Here is a 16,358-nt window from a genome sequence, read left to right as displayed (position 1 = left end):
TTTGCATCTATGTGTGCAGGGCTATTAGGCTGAAGTAAACTAATAAACTCCACAGCAGGTTACTACATGTAAATACAAATCCACCTGCTGTGGAGGTTTTTTACTCTGCAGCACTGCACAGGTAGATGCTGATGTGGCTGGCAAGGACACAAGGGTGCTTCAGTGCAGGGGCTGCTGCTGGCTGGCCTTGCACTGGAGCACCCTCATGCCCCATCCAGCTCCTCTGCAGCACATTGAGCTGGATTGGAGCAGCCCCACGCTACCAGGCTGACCCCCAGGAAGCCCTTGCCAGCCAGGGCTGGTCTGACCCATTTCAACGTGCTGTGGTCCTGGGCACACATTGTAACAGCATGCCTGGGAGCAATAAACTCTGGTACTATAAGTGCTGGAGTTTATTGTTCCACATTAATTGCATGTGTAGACATGCCCTTGGATGCCTAAAAGTTGCTTAAGAGCCATTTAGGTGTCTTAAAGGTAGAATAGGATCTGGGCCTAATGATTTTTTAGTTCCAAGCATGTTTCTGAGGGATAGGGGAAAAAAATCAATTTGATATCAATATTGGAGAAGAAAGATTATTTAAGATGGTATCCAGATTATTGTTCTAACATTAGCCTCAAATCAATTTATAAAATCCATTTGAAATCTGTGTTCCTTAAACTATTTCTCCAAATGCTGGCAACATTTTGAAGGGATAAAGTTACCGTAACACTTTTCTGAAAATTGTTTAGTCCTAGATATTATTTGTGACAATTGCAGCTAATATAATTAAAAGAGATTAGTGAGAGGGGGGAAAAATCTTTTTTATATTGTGCACTTTATAGCATCTCATATAAAGATTGTCACTGCTTTGCTAAGCTGTGCTTCCTATGTTATGCCCTAACAAGATGGAATCAGCTTAACAGAATCATCGAGATTGTGGGCTGGAAGGAACCTCAAAAGATTACAGAGTCCAGCCCCCCTGCTCTGGGCAGGAATACAGCTGAGATCAAATGATCCCAGCAAGGTGTCTGTCCATTATTCTCTTGAACACTTGCAAAGTTGGGGACTGTACCACCTCCTTGGGAAGTCTATTCCAGATTCTGGTCACCCTTACTATAAAGAAGTTTTTCCTTGCATCCAACCTGAAACCATCCTCTAACAGTTTATGGTCATTGCTCCTTGTCCTCCCCTGGAGCCACCCTAGTGAACAGTTTTTCTCCCAGCTCCCAATATTCACCCCTTCCATACTTATAGACAGCCACCAAGTCCCCCCTCAATCTTCCCTTCCCCAGGCTGAACAGTCCCAAATCCCTTAGTCTTTCCTCATAAGGTTTGTCCTCCAGGCCCTTAATCATTCTTGTGGCCCTTCTCTGGACCTTTCAAGATTCTCCCCATCTCTTTTGAAGTGCGGTGTCCAGAACTGGACACAGTACTCCAGCTGGGGTCTCACCAACACCAAGTAAAGAGGAAGTATCACCTCCTTAGCCCTGCTCGCAATGCGTCAGCTAATGCATCCAGTATGCTATTAGCTTTGTTTACTACAGCATCACACTGGCAGCTCATGTTCATCCTGTGATTGATCATAACCCTGAGGCCCCTTTTACCCATCATGCGGGCCAGGACATCTCCTCCTAACCTATATTCATGTTGCTGGTTACTTGTCCCCAGATGAAGCCCCCTGTATTTATCTTCATTGAACTGCATCTGGTTCCACCCCGCCCACCTTTCCAGCTTGTACAGGTCCACTTGGATCCGCATCCTATCCCTTATTGTTACCGTTTTCCCCCATAACTTAATATCATCTGCCGACTTGGCCAGCTTGCTTTCCACGTCCTCCTTTAAATCATTGATAAAGATGTTGAACAGCATGGGGCCAAGAACGAAATCCTGCAGGACACCACTAGCCACCTCCCACCAAGATAATACAGACCTGTCCAGTAACACTCTCTGGGTTTGGCCCCTTAGCCAGTTCCCATCCTATATGACTGTGGACTCTGCCAGATCACAATCCCCCAGGTTTTTTATAAAAGCATCATACTGCACTGGTAGGTGGTTATCTTCCTACAATCTCTCAGAAAGTGCTCCAGGAATTCTCCTCTTTGCAAGTCTGTGGTGAGGTGGGTATGAAAATGCAGTTCCTGATGTGTACACCCACCCCCCCCGCAACCACCACCACCATCCATACCCTTAGACTGAATCCTTGGGCAAAGTAGAGCAGTAAGATATAGAAAAACTTTCCCTATATCCCATTTAGACCATGTCCTTAAAAAATATGTTTTCCTTTCACAACACAAAAGGAAAGCATTGTTATGGCCTACCTTTTGAAAAAACAAAATGTTATACCTAAGAGGCCAGGTAGTATAAGAACTAATAAAGCAATTCAGTCCTTCTCTTACGACTGCTGTAGATGCATCATTAAATCAAAAGAAAATTTCCCTTTTAACCGTATTCAGGGTGAACCGTCATCATGATTCAGTTGGTAACCAAAAGAGCAGGTAAAAGCAGAAGACCAACAAATATTGGTCTTCGAGATACGGTTTATCAGATACTGTAAAACAAGGCATTTTTACAGACATATTTTGCTGGCATGAAGAAAGCAGAGATTTGTCACCTTTGCCATGGAGACAATGAAATCATGCTTCACATATAGAAAAGTAATCTAAGACAGCCTCCAGTCATTCCCAGAATGCTGCACCTTTGGCCAGCAAAGATTTTTCAGGTAAATTGCTTCCAGTCAGGTGGCCTCCCAAGCAGAACAAACAGGGAAATAAAAACTAGGCATGAATTTTTTTCTTCTAACAATTTAGCCCACTCACACCAGTAGTAGTCAGAAACCTTGGTGGCAACTGAAGCCAGCATCTGTAACTGACTCCACAACTTCCTGCCTGGTAAGACCAGGACATACCTAGGAGCAAAAACTAACTTGTTCCTTCATATCTATGATCTGTGTTAATGCATGCACAGAGAAACCTTTTTAACAAAGTGCTTGATTAGTGCTAGAGACCCTGCAACACTATCACTCTTGGTCTCTTTTCCTGCCTTTTTATTAGCTTGCTAAAATAAAAGCTCCAAAGCCACTTGTCAGCTGACAGTGACCTGTATCTCATTCGGACCTGAGGTTAAGACTATAACTGGCTCTTTATGTGGCTTTCATACTGCTGTTTTTACTACCTGCTTGACCTATCAGCAACATTTCTAACACCATTTATCACCAAATACTACTATATAAGAAGTTGAATGGAAGTTTCCTGAAAAAGCTGGTCAAGCAAATGTCCCGGGTATGTGGCTCTGGGAGTGCCAATCTGAGAATAGCTGTGGAGTTAAGGCAGGCTGCCTCAGACCTGGGGACCTTATGGCTTCCAGAATCCCGGGCCAGCAGACTTCCCCGGCTGCCTGACTTCCATAGCCTAGACCACTGGTCAGCAACCTGGGATCCCAATTGACAGGTAGATCCCAGAGCCTCTTTGGGTTGGGCTGGGGGGCCTAGACAGGTCTGGGAAGATCTGGTCATCCAGGGGCATTGGGGTGGGGGGGCTCCTGCCACTGGTCGCAACCCAGGAGTGGCCCCCCACCTGTGCTTCAGGCACAATGGGCAGCCTGCAGCAGCAGCCACCTCATCTCGAGCACAGGGAGGGGCACAGGCCCCCAGAGCCTCTCTTGCATGCCCCTGGATGACCACATCTTCCCAGACCTGGCTGGGGCCCAATCCCACTTCTGTGCCATGCCTGCCCTGAGCCGTGCCTGCCCAGCAGCCAGACGAGCATGGTATTGGGCCCCAGCCTGGCCAGGTCTGGGACTCTCTGCAGCCCACAGCTGCATGGTAGGGGTGCTCCCGCTGTTGGGCGCAGCCTGGCAGAGGTCCCGGGGCTCATGCCCTCCCCCCCCCAATCTGTGCTTGAGATGAGGTGGCTGCTGCTGTGGGCTGCTCCTAGAGCACAGGAGGGAGCAGGGAATGGACCCCAGGGCCTCCACCAGGTTGCACCCGGCGATGGAAGAGTCGTGTCTGTTCCCCCCCGCCATGGGCCCCTGGACTGCACAGTCTGACTTCTGTGCCATGGCTGCGCTGAGTTGCATCCGCCCAGTGACTAGACGAACGTGGCGGTGGGCCCTGGCCCAGCCAGGTCTGGAAATCTCTGTAGTTCAGGGGCGTGTGGGGGGGAAGGGCCCCTGCCACTGGGTGCAGCCCAGTGGGCCTGTGCCCCCCCACCTGTGCTCCAGGTGCAATGGGCAGCCAGCAGCAGCGGAGTGCAGGTCCTCCCAAAGTGAAAGGGGGGGGGCACAGGCCCCTGGGACCTCTGCTGGGCTGCACCCAGAGGTGGGAGCCCCCCCCCCAACATACCCCTGGACTGCAGAGAGTCCCAGACCCAGCAGGGCTGGGGCCCAGTGCCACATTTATCTGGCCGCTAGGCGGGCACAGCTCGGCTTGGCTCGGCACAGCTGCAGCACAGAATTTGAGATCAGGCCCTGATCCAGTTGGGTCTGGGACACTCGGTGGTCCAGGGTTGTGGGGAGGACGGTAGATCCTGGGGTGCCCTTTACTACTAAAAAGTGATCTTCACCATAAAAAGGTTGGAGACCACTGGCCTAGACTGACAGATGCCCTAGGAGTTAGGCAGCCTGCCATGGAGCCAAAGACCTTGGTTGCCCTGACAGAAGTTGGATGAAACTGATATGAATCTTGTTGTTTTCGCTGTTGCTATTTAGTGTTGGGCAGCAGTGAAAGTAGTACAGTGAAAGGGACAAGAATCATGCTGATGTCAATTGGCCCTTGGCCAGTGGAGATGGAAACAAATTTGTTTTCAAAATACTATGTTTTTGTGTTTACCAAATGAAATGTTGTGGGATATCATTTTCATTAAAAGCTTCAAGTTTTGTTTTTTTTTATTCTGATTCATGTTAAATAATTTGCTATGAACTTGAAAATAATCACAAAATAGAAATTTGGTTTGACAGGCTGTTCTAATTATGACTACTGACATGGCAAATGTTTTTTCTGAGCAGGTCAGCAAATTGTATATTTGATCCCTTTTTTTCTTTTCTTCAAGGAATACATTGTACATGTCTGTAGAGAGATTGAGTCATCGCCCTTGGACTCTGAACTGCAACTAGCTGGACTCAGATTGTTAACAAATATGTCTGTTACAAATAACTACCATCCTATGATGACGCATTCGATTCCATATTTTTTTCATTTGCTTTCAGAAGGAAATGAAAGGACGCAGGTACTGTGCTTTCATTAGTGTAACAAGTCAGTTACCAAGCTGTTTAATTTACCTGAAATTATTTTTCTATTTTTAGATTTAATTTATTTTTTGATCATTGGTTTCTAAATTACTTTAGGTCTTTCTTAAAAAGAAACTGAAAAATATTCACATTCAGTAATTATAAAGGGTTTAAGATTATTAGTCCATATTGCACTCTGGCATAGTATTACTCACAGAGGGAGGAGTACTTTGCAAGCATCTTCCTGCATAATCCCTTCCCAAAACCATTCCCAGGCCAGCGTATTTCCTCTGACCACCCCCACCCCCCAAAACTCCCTGTAAAAGGAGATTTTTCTGCCCTAAATTCATAGTTTCATGGTTGGAAGGGACCTGAGCAGATAATCAAGTCCGACCCCCTCCCATGGCAGGCAAGAGTACTGGGGTCAAATGACCCCGGCAAGGTGTTCATCAGGCTTCCTCTTAAAGACCCCCAGGGTAGGAGCCAGCACCACTTCGCTTGGAAGTTGGTTCCAGATCCTAGCCGCCCTGACAGTGAAGTAGCGCCTCCTGATATCTAGCCTGAATCTGCCCTCTGCCAGCTTGTGACCATTATTTCTTGTCACTCCTGGTGGCGCTTGGGGGAATGGGGACTCCCCTAATGCCTGCTGGTCCCCCCTGACTAGTTTGTAAATAGCCACTAGATCCCCCTCAGCTTTCTCTTGTGGGCGCTGAACAGGTTCAGGTCCCATAGCCTCTCCTTGTAGGGCCTGCCCTGCTGCCCCCTGATCATGCAAGTGGCCTCCTCTGGACCCTCTCCATGTTGTCCACATCCCTCCTGAAGTGCGGCACCCAGAACTGGATGCAGTACTCCATTTCCTAAAACAGCGGTTCTTAACGGGGTGCAGTGGCAGGCACTGTGGTGCAGCAATAGCAGCCAGGCAGATAAAATTGTCCCACATACAGGGCTGCAGACCACATGCTCTCCTCCTGTATTCAGGAGAAACCCTAGAGCAGACAGAAAAGGCAGTTTATGCTACAGTCCTTCCTGGAAGGCAGGCCCCTCTTTTTTCCTTCCTTCTCTTCCTGGAAATGAATACAGGCAGTTTCACTTGTCCCGCATGCCTCTGTTTCCAGGAGATGCCATGCAGGGTCAGACCAAGAAGGGCTGCAGCACGAACCAACTCTACCTGCTTTAGGGCCAAAGAACCCTAATGCAGAAGCATGTGCCACAGTCTTTCCCAGTCTGGCTGTGCACTGGGTACGCTGCACAGTGTTACCTGGTGGCAGCAGCACGTGATTGAGAACCACTGAGGTAAGTAGAGCACAGCAGTTGTTCTTAGCTGGGGTGCTGCCACATTCCGAAAAAGATTGTGGAGGTGTGCCCTGACTCTAAGGAGGTTGAGAACCACTATCCTATGATCTCTAAAAGACCAGAGCTAGCCACACAGCAACACTGCCTTTGCACTGCCTCTAGGAAAAATGAAATTCTACGACGGGTTCTTGTGGTGTTCACTGTCCCCAGAAGTTATGCTCACCCTGTGTACAGGGATTTCCTCTGCATGGAGTGCAGTATGGACAAAGTAATACCACTAACAATTACAGCTGTACTATCCTTCCCAACTAACCCCTGTGGTGTGAAAATGAGTCTGACTTTAACCTGCCCCACAAGTGGCCTACGGTGGCCCAATTCCATGGAGTCCTGTGCAGGTTTCCCAGGAGGGGAGTGCTATGGCAGTATTAGATTACCATCAGTATGCTTCTGCATTGGGCAAGGGAGACCCCTATGCAGAACACCTCAATAATTATAAGTCTCTTTGGGGGACTCTGCTGAGAATAAAGGTTCTCTCTGATTCAAAGCGAGCTTTAACTCTGGAATTCTTATCTTGTACTAGGAGTCAGCAACATTTTTGGGCTGAGTGCCAAAAACATCCACAACCTCAACTGTAAGATATTGTTGTGCTAGGGGTGGACAGTGGGGGAGCCATGAAGGGCCCAATCCTTGTGGCACTGCAGCCCCGGCTTCTTCCTTGCTGTCCGTCCAGTGGCGCACTTGTACCTGGTGCCAGCAGAGAGCCAGACTGGAGCTCCACAGACCCCAGTGCAGCTGTTTGCAGCCTCCTGGCTGCCTGCCAGAGTCAGATCGGGCTCTGGGCAGGCCCCTGCTGCCTGCCATGAGCCCAGGCTGCTTGCAGCAGGCAGTGGGGAGGCTGCAAGCAGCTGCACTGGGGTCTGCAGAGCCCTGGCCCAGCTCACTGTTACCAACAGATGCACGTGCGCCTCAGCGGACGATGGGAAAGGGGCCAGGGCTGCAGTGCCACAAAGATTGGACCCCTTGTGGCTCTCCCACCATCCGCCCCAAGGCATATGTGCCAAGCAAAATGCCTTCACATGGTATGCTGTGACATGTACTGGGGGTTGCCTACCCCTGTCTTACACATTTGGTTCTCCTGGAAGCTCCAAGTATATTCAGAGAATAGATTGCAATCAATATCTGTCATGTATAGGTGAGAGCAGAAATTTGCCCTTTGACTTTCCTTTCTGCAGTACATATTAGACCTTAACTACTAGTGGCTTACTCTCATCTGGATCTGTCATAGTTGCAGTGACCTGTGTGTATTTCTACAGGATACCATCTTTCTTAATGTTGTTTTTCAAAAGGAATACATATACTTTCAAACTACAAGCAAAAATATTGGGAATCTTACTTCCTCTTTTCATTAGGGGCAAAGTCAGTACATTCATGCCAGCTAAATCCTGTTCACTCTTATTCCCCGAGTTCCAGTGCATTTATCAAGATGATTTATATAAGTCGAATCTGCATTTTCCCTCATCCCATTCTTTGGTTTTGACTAAAGTATCATGTCCATGCCACAAGGTGGGGTTATATGAACATTAGGCTCTGAGAAAGGAAAGACAGAGTACAGACCTACTTCTATCAGAATTGAAAATATGGTAATAATCATTAATTCATTAAAACACCCCCAGTCTTGTATCTAACATTTGTTAGAAGGTTAGTTCAATAAGCAGTTGGGTGATTCATTTAGTTGGGCTAGTAGCATTAGACATTAAGTCAGTGGATGAGAGACCAGACCCTTAGAGAACTTAGCTGCTATTGGTCTTTGTTACATTACCATTATAAAAAGAGAGAGTGCATGAGTAACTACTGGAGTTGCCACAGATTGACATTATAAACAACAGGAGCAAAATTTACTGCTACAACATCGTTGCTTTGTTTTAGGATTATTTATTTGAAAATAAGGAAGAATAGTCTTTTTCTGTATAGCATCAGCACATAGAAAGTATCTATTTCAAAGATCTTGAAGTCTTAAAGATAAGCCAAAAGCAGGACAGCGAGAAGCACAGAGGTGTTGGGAATGGGGGGAGCTCTCTCTCTTCATGTGGACACTACTGAAGAAATAAATTGTTATGAGAAGGTAGCGGGTGATGAATTGGCAAAGCATGGTTAGAGTAAGGAAAGGCACAGGAATGGAAGAGCAGAACAAAGTGGTGTCAAGTATAGTTCTTCTGTTTGATACGTGAAATATTATGTTCCTCATTTCAGATTCAAGTCCTGAAAGTACTTGTGAACTTATCTGCAAACCCAGCCATGACAAGACATCTTCTTGGTTCTCAAGTAAGATTTCTACTATTTTGAGGAGTTTGTTTGAAATATTTTAGCGCAAAACTTCATGAAAATACTCCTCTTAAATCTGTGCTTCAAAAATCATATAGTATGGGCAGCTTAGTATTTTATGATAAAAATTTTACTCTAATGAAGATAAAAAGAAAAATAGAATAAAGCATGTGTCTATATGCTAATCCTCCTCCAGATCATTCTATAGCAGAAGTATCACATAAAGTATGTGGCATCATGTCTGCCAGATGCCCAAAATGAAGTGTTTTCTGCAAGATGACACAGAACAGTAGCATCATTTTATGTGCATTAGAGGTGCACCGATATATCTGTGCCATATCAGATCAGCACCAATAAAAAGAAAATTAATGTTATTGGGTTTTTTTGGCCAGTGTAGCCAGTAATGTACCAATAAATGTAATGTGCCTATTGGCCAGGGCCCTGGACACCGCATGTATGTGTGCAGCTGCAGCATGCATGTGGCCAGGAATGCAGCAGGCAGCATGGAGAACAGCACCCTGCAGGTAAGTCTGAAGGGGAAGGGGCATGGAGGTGGGGTTGCAGAATGAGGCCCCCATAGTGACAGAGAGAGTGGGGCAGAGGTTGGGGCACTGCCCTGCCAAAGCAGCGAATGGGGGGTGGGGAACGGGTTGAAGCCCCGGGTGGCTCATCCAGGGGGCATTGGGGTGGGGGAAGGGGGAGAGAAGAGTGAGGGCAGCTCCCCACTGCTGTGCACACCCCCAGGGAAGGCATGGGGGCCAGGGGTCCCACCCCTGCCCAGTTTATGCACAGGGTGAGGGCAGATGCAGGCTCAGGGCTCTCCACCCTGTTGCCTTTGCCCCCGGAGCTGCGTACTGGCTACACGTCCCCTGCCAGTCCAGCAGTGGTGGTGGCGGTGAGTTGTCTCCTGCTGCTGGATGGGCAGGAGACGTGTGGCCAGCATGCAGCTCCCAGGGCAAAGGCAGCAAGACAGAGAGCCCTGAGCCCACAGCAGGCAGCCTGCACCTGCCCCCACCCTGCTCAACTCTGGTTAGAAGCATCCCCACACTTAAAAATTGTGACAGCAGCACTTGAACTAAAGCTCATTTGACAAACTTTAGTTCAAGCGCTCCCGCTGCCATTTTTAAGTACTGGGATGCTGATCCCCTAGATGAGCTGCCTGCAGCTCTGTCCCACTCCCCACCCTGGCTGGGAAGTGCACCCAGCCCCTGCCCCACTCCTTCCCTCATCATGGGGGCCTCGATCTGCCCCCTGCCATGCCCCTTCCCCACCCCCATCCCATGCCCCTTCCCCTTCACAGACTTACCTGCAGGGCACTGCTCTCCACACTGCCCAGCTGCATTCCTGTAAATTGGTTTTCAGATCTGTATTGGCCAATATGCCTGGTGAATAATTGGCTATCAGCATCAGCCAAAAAAATCTTTATTAGTACACCCCTAGTGGGTATGCTAACTTGTGTAGAGAGATAATGTACTTAGTTGTTTTTTCTACCTATGGCCATCTAAAAAAGGGGTGCGCTGCAGATCCCTTCAGATGTATCCTTCAGTGTTTCATTTTTCCTTGTCTCTCAAAAAAAAAAAAATTAATCACTTCAGCTGAGAAAATTAGAAAGATCTTATATGCAAGTACATCTCTCTCCACAGATACTTGCATAGGTTGTCATCTGGCATTGTTACCCTTCCCAGTGCAGCTCCTAGGTACCAGCGTAGAGCTGGCACTTGACCTTAGTGTCTCTGGTTGTGGACAGATGAAAGTGTTAAAAGAGATGGTAGTAGGGAGGAAAGAATCTGCTACATACTAAGCTTATCTACAGTAACTGTTCATGTCCAAAAGCAGGGGAGGAGGGGGAACTTGCTGAATGTTCACTGCTCTGAAGTAACTGTTTTGTGTGTCCGCTCTCTATTTTGTGCCAGCTAAATCTCAGTAGTTTTAGGAGCTGTTTCACTGAAAAGTAAACAACCATTTTCAGTTTTCCCTTTCTGTGAAACAGAGTGGACACACAAAGTAATATAGTAGGTTCCCACTCATATCCTGCTTTTAACTCAGTATTGTACTCTCAAATTTGAGTATTAATAGCTTATGCTCTGTTACAGTGCAACTAGAAAAATAATATGGCTGGCCAGTAGTAGTTTTATACAGACTTGATGTAAGTCAGTAGTGGGCACATGACCTTAGATCACAAAACTAAGGTAATAGACAAATGCAGTAAGTCTAATTTAAGACTCATATGCAGTGAAACTACAGACAAGTCATAGATATTTCAGGGTATTCTAGGGAGGTAAAGAAAATAATGAATGAAAAAGCAACCTGCATAGTAATTACTTGATGTAAATAATTATTGTGAAGCAAATGAATAATTACCATATTTGCTTATGTCAGGGATGGGCAAAATGTGGCCTGCCAGGCCATTCTATCCAGCCTGTGGGGCCCTAAAAAAATGTAGAAAATTAATATTTATCTGCCCCTGGCTGCCTAGCATGTGGCCCTCAATGGCTTGCCAAAACTCAGCAGCCCTCTGCCCAAAATAATTGCCCGCCCCTGGCTTATGTACATATGTACCTTTTCCCCAAACCCCAGCTGCTGGAAAGAACCTCCCAAATATAAATAAGCATTACAAAACCTGGCAGAAAGTTATTTTTCTAGTGTTCCTCTTTTCCTGACCTGCTTCAGTTCCTTCATTTGCTGGCAGCAACTTACCCAAGGCTTCTTTTTTTTAAAGAAAAATCACAGATCCAATCATGAAAGTAGAAGGCACAAAATCATTGAACAGCTACAACTTATCAAGGGTTAAAGCAGGAGAGGAGGACAATGCCTATGCCCTGCCACTGCAATGGCAGAAAAGTTATTTATTAACATAATCCTAGGAAGGACCAGGCCCCATGCTGCTGAGGAAAGTGGAAACCGCCCCCCAGTCCTTGCCAGTCTGACCTGGGGTGAAAAATCCTGTTTGCCTTCAGAATTGGTGTTTGGTTTGGCTCTGAGCAGAAGTGCAAGACCCTCTAGCCACAAGCTAGCATGGATACGATAATGTATGAAATCAACATCCCTTCAAGTTGGCTTTAAGCAGTGCTGCCCTTTACTCTCAGATTAGCTTCTCAAAACATTCAGAGTATCCAACATGCTTTGTGTAGTGTCAACGCTTCAGTTTTAAAACCCATTTATGGGAGTCTCTGGCACAAACAAAGCTAATCAAGTGTCCTACCACAATTGATTATAAAAGTAAAATAAAAAGTAGTAAATCAGATTACAATAAAGGGTTGCATACTCTTGATAAATTCCATATCATTTTACTCTTTGATTGTAGGTTGGGGTTTTTTGTTTTCCCAAGGAACACTTTTTGGGTGAAACATGAGACAATATGGAACATATGTAAAAATATCTTCTGTAGAAGTGGTTCCATTACCTAACCATGTTTCTACCCCCACCCATCCAAACAAATATTTGTATTCGGGGTTTGTCTCCCAAACGGTCCATCACACGGCCAGCAGGTAAGAACATTAGAGCAAAACTGGCTGTTCTTTTCCAAGATGAGAGGATAAATAAGTGAAAAGCAAGCTTGACTTTTCAAACAGTTTTATTAATCCCAAGCATGCTTAGTAGCATAGGCAAATATTTTTATATAGTCTTTAAGATGAATGTGGACTCAAGTACTTAAGGATGTCATATGTGAAAAGAATTTCATTATCTCAGTTATCACAGATTAACACCAATCGGCAATGTTGTCACAGAGATTCTATGACTGTTTGCAAGATCCTGCAAACACTTCCAGCATATTGGGAAAGACTGGACTGCCACTGTTATGCTGTTTGTTTGTTTGAAGGGGGTGGTGGGGTGTACACACACGTTCTCAATCCAGTACCTATTTAAGGTCAGACCAAAATAAGAACCATGGATTGAATATATGATGCCTGGCCTAGGTTTAAGATTTTTTGAACTATTTGGTCTGCCTAATTTTACCTGAAACAAGATTTGAGTAGCCAAGTACTCCAATCTTCAACATACCATAAAAGTATTTTTATTCAGCCTGCAGCTTAAATGTTTTGTCAAGTATGAGGGTTTTAAACCATGGTGCTGGGCAGAAGAAATACTCCAGCTCTTACAAGGAAAATGCCGGGAAAAGTCCCAACCACGTTATAGAGATTCAGAGTACGAAGCGTCTGTCAGCCTGCAACACACAAACCAATCTTCTTTTAAAGAGAAAAATGTATAGCCTGGCATGGTTTCATAGCTCATCATAGCTGCAACATTTTCTATTAAGTTTTTTTGCTTTAGTCAATTTACTTGCAGTTAACTCATTTAATAATTATTTTAAAAATCATTGTTTTTTCATATCAGGAGTCCTTCACATACTTGTATATAATTGATTGAATAAGCCTGACTATTGTGTACTTGATGTTCTAGGCACCATCGTTGCTTTCCCTTTTTGACAACTGCATAAACAAAGATGTTCTGCTTCGAGCCTTGGTGTTTGTCACAAATTTGAACAAGAACATGAAAAATGCCAGGGGAGCCATTATCCAGGATCAGTACAATGAAGATTCGATTTTTTCTGTGCTCTTTGGAGATTCTACCCAGTATGCTCAAAAATTGGCCTCTTTATTGCATCATCCGGATACAGAAGTGAAAGAACAAGTCATTAAAATAATAACACAACAGTGAAATGTTGAAGTGACTTATCTGATCAAAAGTTAATGTTTATATTCAGTTTTAAGATGAATGTTCTTTCATGAAAGAGTGAAGTATGACCTACAGCTCTTATTTTACTGAGCACTATTATATTACTGTAAGCACGACAGTTGCCCTCAAAGAATCTCAATGCAATAATACATCATGCTTTAGATTTGCTCTTGGAGTACTCTAAAATGATCATTTGTTTAGCACTGGCAAAGCACCACATAAAAATTAGTATGTATATATGATGGAGGGAAAGGCCTCTTGGGGAGTGGAAACTGGAGTCCTGAAACACTAAGCTCAAATTTTTTAAAGGAAACTTAGTATTATCTCCTAATGTTGAAAGCAGATTTTTTCATCATTTTCCCATGCATAGATTTATGATCTATTATTATTATTATTATTATTATTATTATTTAAAAATCAATTCTAGGTGTAATCTATTAAAGTTTCTCAGCCTGGAGTTTAATTATTTTTTTAAAGGATTAGTTTAGACATTTAATGTTTTATGTAATTATATTAACTTCAATATACATATGCAGGAATCTTTTTTGGAGCATCCAAGTAAAATTAGTGGCCAAACTATAATTTGAATGGAAGCATAATTTAAAATCAACTCATATGATGTAAAACTTAAGGAAAATTTCTAAAACAACAAAAACAAAACAAGTAGCTTATAAGCATTGTTCCCCCTCTTAGTTTCAGAGTGAAATTAGTTAATACAAAACAAAGCACATACAAGCACTTTGCTGTATCCCATCTCAATTAAACTGCAGTGCAGCCAAAACAAGAAAACAGGCTTTAACGGTTAATAAAAAGCAAAACAGCAATTCAGATGGAAAAAGTATTTATATGTTTATTTGGTTTTTAATGTTACAAGATATTTATTTTGATTGGCTTTATACTGAAGATTAACTAGAGGTGTATGAAGTTTTTGCCAACATCTTTACCACAACAATAGTATTTTGTTATTTTTTTTACCAATTAAAATTGTATTTTGTTATCTTTTACCTCTGTAGTAAGAGTGTGTATTTGTCTGCCTCGTCTGAGGTAGCCATTGGAATTAATGAAGATCCATGCTACAATGTGAGGTAAATGTAGTCTTATGAATTAAAATACTGGGTCAGATTCTCCACTCAGTGTCTATGTCCCGACGAGCATAGCTGTACGGTGTGTGCTGCACATTCAACTGTTCTCTGTGCTGCAAGGTAGCAGTGGGGGGGGGTTGACCCTGGGATATCCCAGGGCCAAAAAAAAAAAAAAAAAACCCTAAAGAAGGGTGAAGCAGTATACGTGGGGGCAGTGTGCACCACCCAGAACAGGAGCCTGGCTGGTTGGAGCCGCACTTCAAATGCCGGCCAGGCTCTGAGCAGCAGGATCGCCACTGCTGCAGTACCAGGACATCCCCAGATAAGGCTGCTGGGGCCAACCCAGTGCTGGCCCCAGCCTCCCCTACCCTACCCCACCCCACCCCAGGGTAACCTGCCATGCACCAGAGGGCAAATAGCACAGGTGTTCCCTGGGGACAAGTAGCAGCAGCAGCACAAGATTTGCCACTGCTTCTTGTCCCTGGGGGAACAAACGTCCACACTTACGTGAACGCAACCTGTTACACCAATTTTTATGCTGATGTGACTGCATTAAAAATAGTTTTATAGAGGTGGTGTGATACAGATAAAGACCAATCTGCTAAAACACTTTACGTGAGGGTGTCTATACTTGTGCTGCACTGGGGGGGAATGAGTGCTTCCATTGAATTGTTCCTCAGTATTTTCTAATGAACTATGCAGCGTTACTTTGAGAAGAAATAAGATGCATTTAAACAACAAAATGTTTAGAAACACAAAGCAAACCCATTAATTCAGTGACTGGTTGAACTCCATCCTTCTTTTTAGTAGCTTTTAAAGTACAGAACATGATCTGCACACAGCCCGTGGGCCCTGGAAGCTACCTTTCCTGCCGCATGTCAGGGGAGGACCCAGGGTCTGCATGCCACCTGCAGAGCCTATGCTGCCAGTGGAGTGCAGGGGTCTTCATGCTGCCATGGAGCCTGGGCAGTATGGGGAGCAGGGGGGAGGAGTGCTGGGAAGGGCTGCCCTGGCCATGTGTGGCCCAAGGGCCACATATTGGCACTGCCTGCAGCCCCAGCTACAGCTAAGTTGGACAGGCCTGAGATAGATGAGGTAGTGAAAATAAACATCTTCCACTGAAACAAGGCTGCTACATTGTCTTAAGTGGACTGAACAGAGAATAAAATAGCAGATTGAAATGAGTGAGGCTTTGTTGGTTTCTAACAATATTCATATTAAAAAACAACACAAAAATATTTTGCCTAATCTTTTTAATAATCAAATCTTTTAGATACCTGATCTGTATCAACTGGTAACCAAGTACTGTATTGGTCTTCCCCCAGTCCCTTCTAGTTTTTCAGGATCGTTGTGCACAGGTATTAACTTTTGTAATGTAACATGCTAACAGCACCCTTTAGTCTGCAGGAAAAGATAGGATCTCATAGTAAGTAGTTCACTTTGAGAAATTCTCTCCACCTCCTTATGAATAGCAGTAGGTTGAAAATGTTACTTGTTTTTCCCTGTAAGCATAGAGATGTGACTGATTAATAACGACAAAGTTGAAGCAGAGCTAGCGGTTAATATTATTTCAGGCAAAACTGCTGCTATCCTACCAAGCTCTTTTGACACTAGAGCAACCCTGCCCCTCTCTGTAAATAGTGTACATTCCCCACATGCATATGAAAGCTCATGCCTCTCTGAATCAGTTAGGTCCTTAAGGTGCCATTCTGCCCTGCCTGCTACCTAATGTCAGCCTAACACACACAGCTGTATTTTTTACACTTAAAATATGGTCTTAG

At 44.7% G+C, this 16,358-nt stretch overlaps 1 protein-coding gene across 1 annotated transcript in view; it reads left to right on the top strand.

The window, feature by feature from the left end:
• ARMC10 (armadillo repeat containing 10) overlaps positions 1-14,323 on the top strand; it is a 24,642-nt gene extending 10,319 nt beyond the window's left edge. The window contains exons 4-6 of the mRNA XM_019509332.1: positions 5,026-5,202; positions 8,747-8,818; positions 13,220-14,323. Of these exons, the coding sequence (XP_019364877.1) occupies positions 5,026-5,202; positions 8,747-8,818; positions 13,220-13,477 (507 nt within the window). The 3' untranslated portion in view covers positions 13,478-14,323. The remainder of the gene's footprint in view (positions 1-5,025; positions 5,203-8,746; positions 8,819-13,219) is intronic.
• Positions 14,324-16,358: the final 2,035 nt, after the last annotated feature.

The sequence above is a fragment of the Gavialis gangeticus genome, unplaced genomic scaffold (assembly GCF_001723915.1).
Source record: "Gavialis gangeticus isolate Ggan-Ray unplaced genomic scaffold, GavGan_comp1, whole genome shotgun sequence".
In the NCBI taxonomy this organism is placed as follows: domain Eukaryota; kingdom Metazoa; phylum Chordata; order Crocodylia; family Gavialidae; genus Gavialis; species Gavialis gangeticus.
This window is presented reverse-complemented; position numbering and strand designations above follow the sequence as displayed.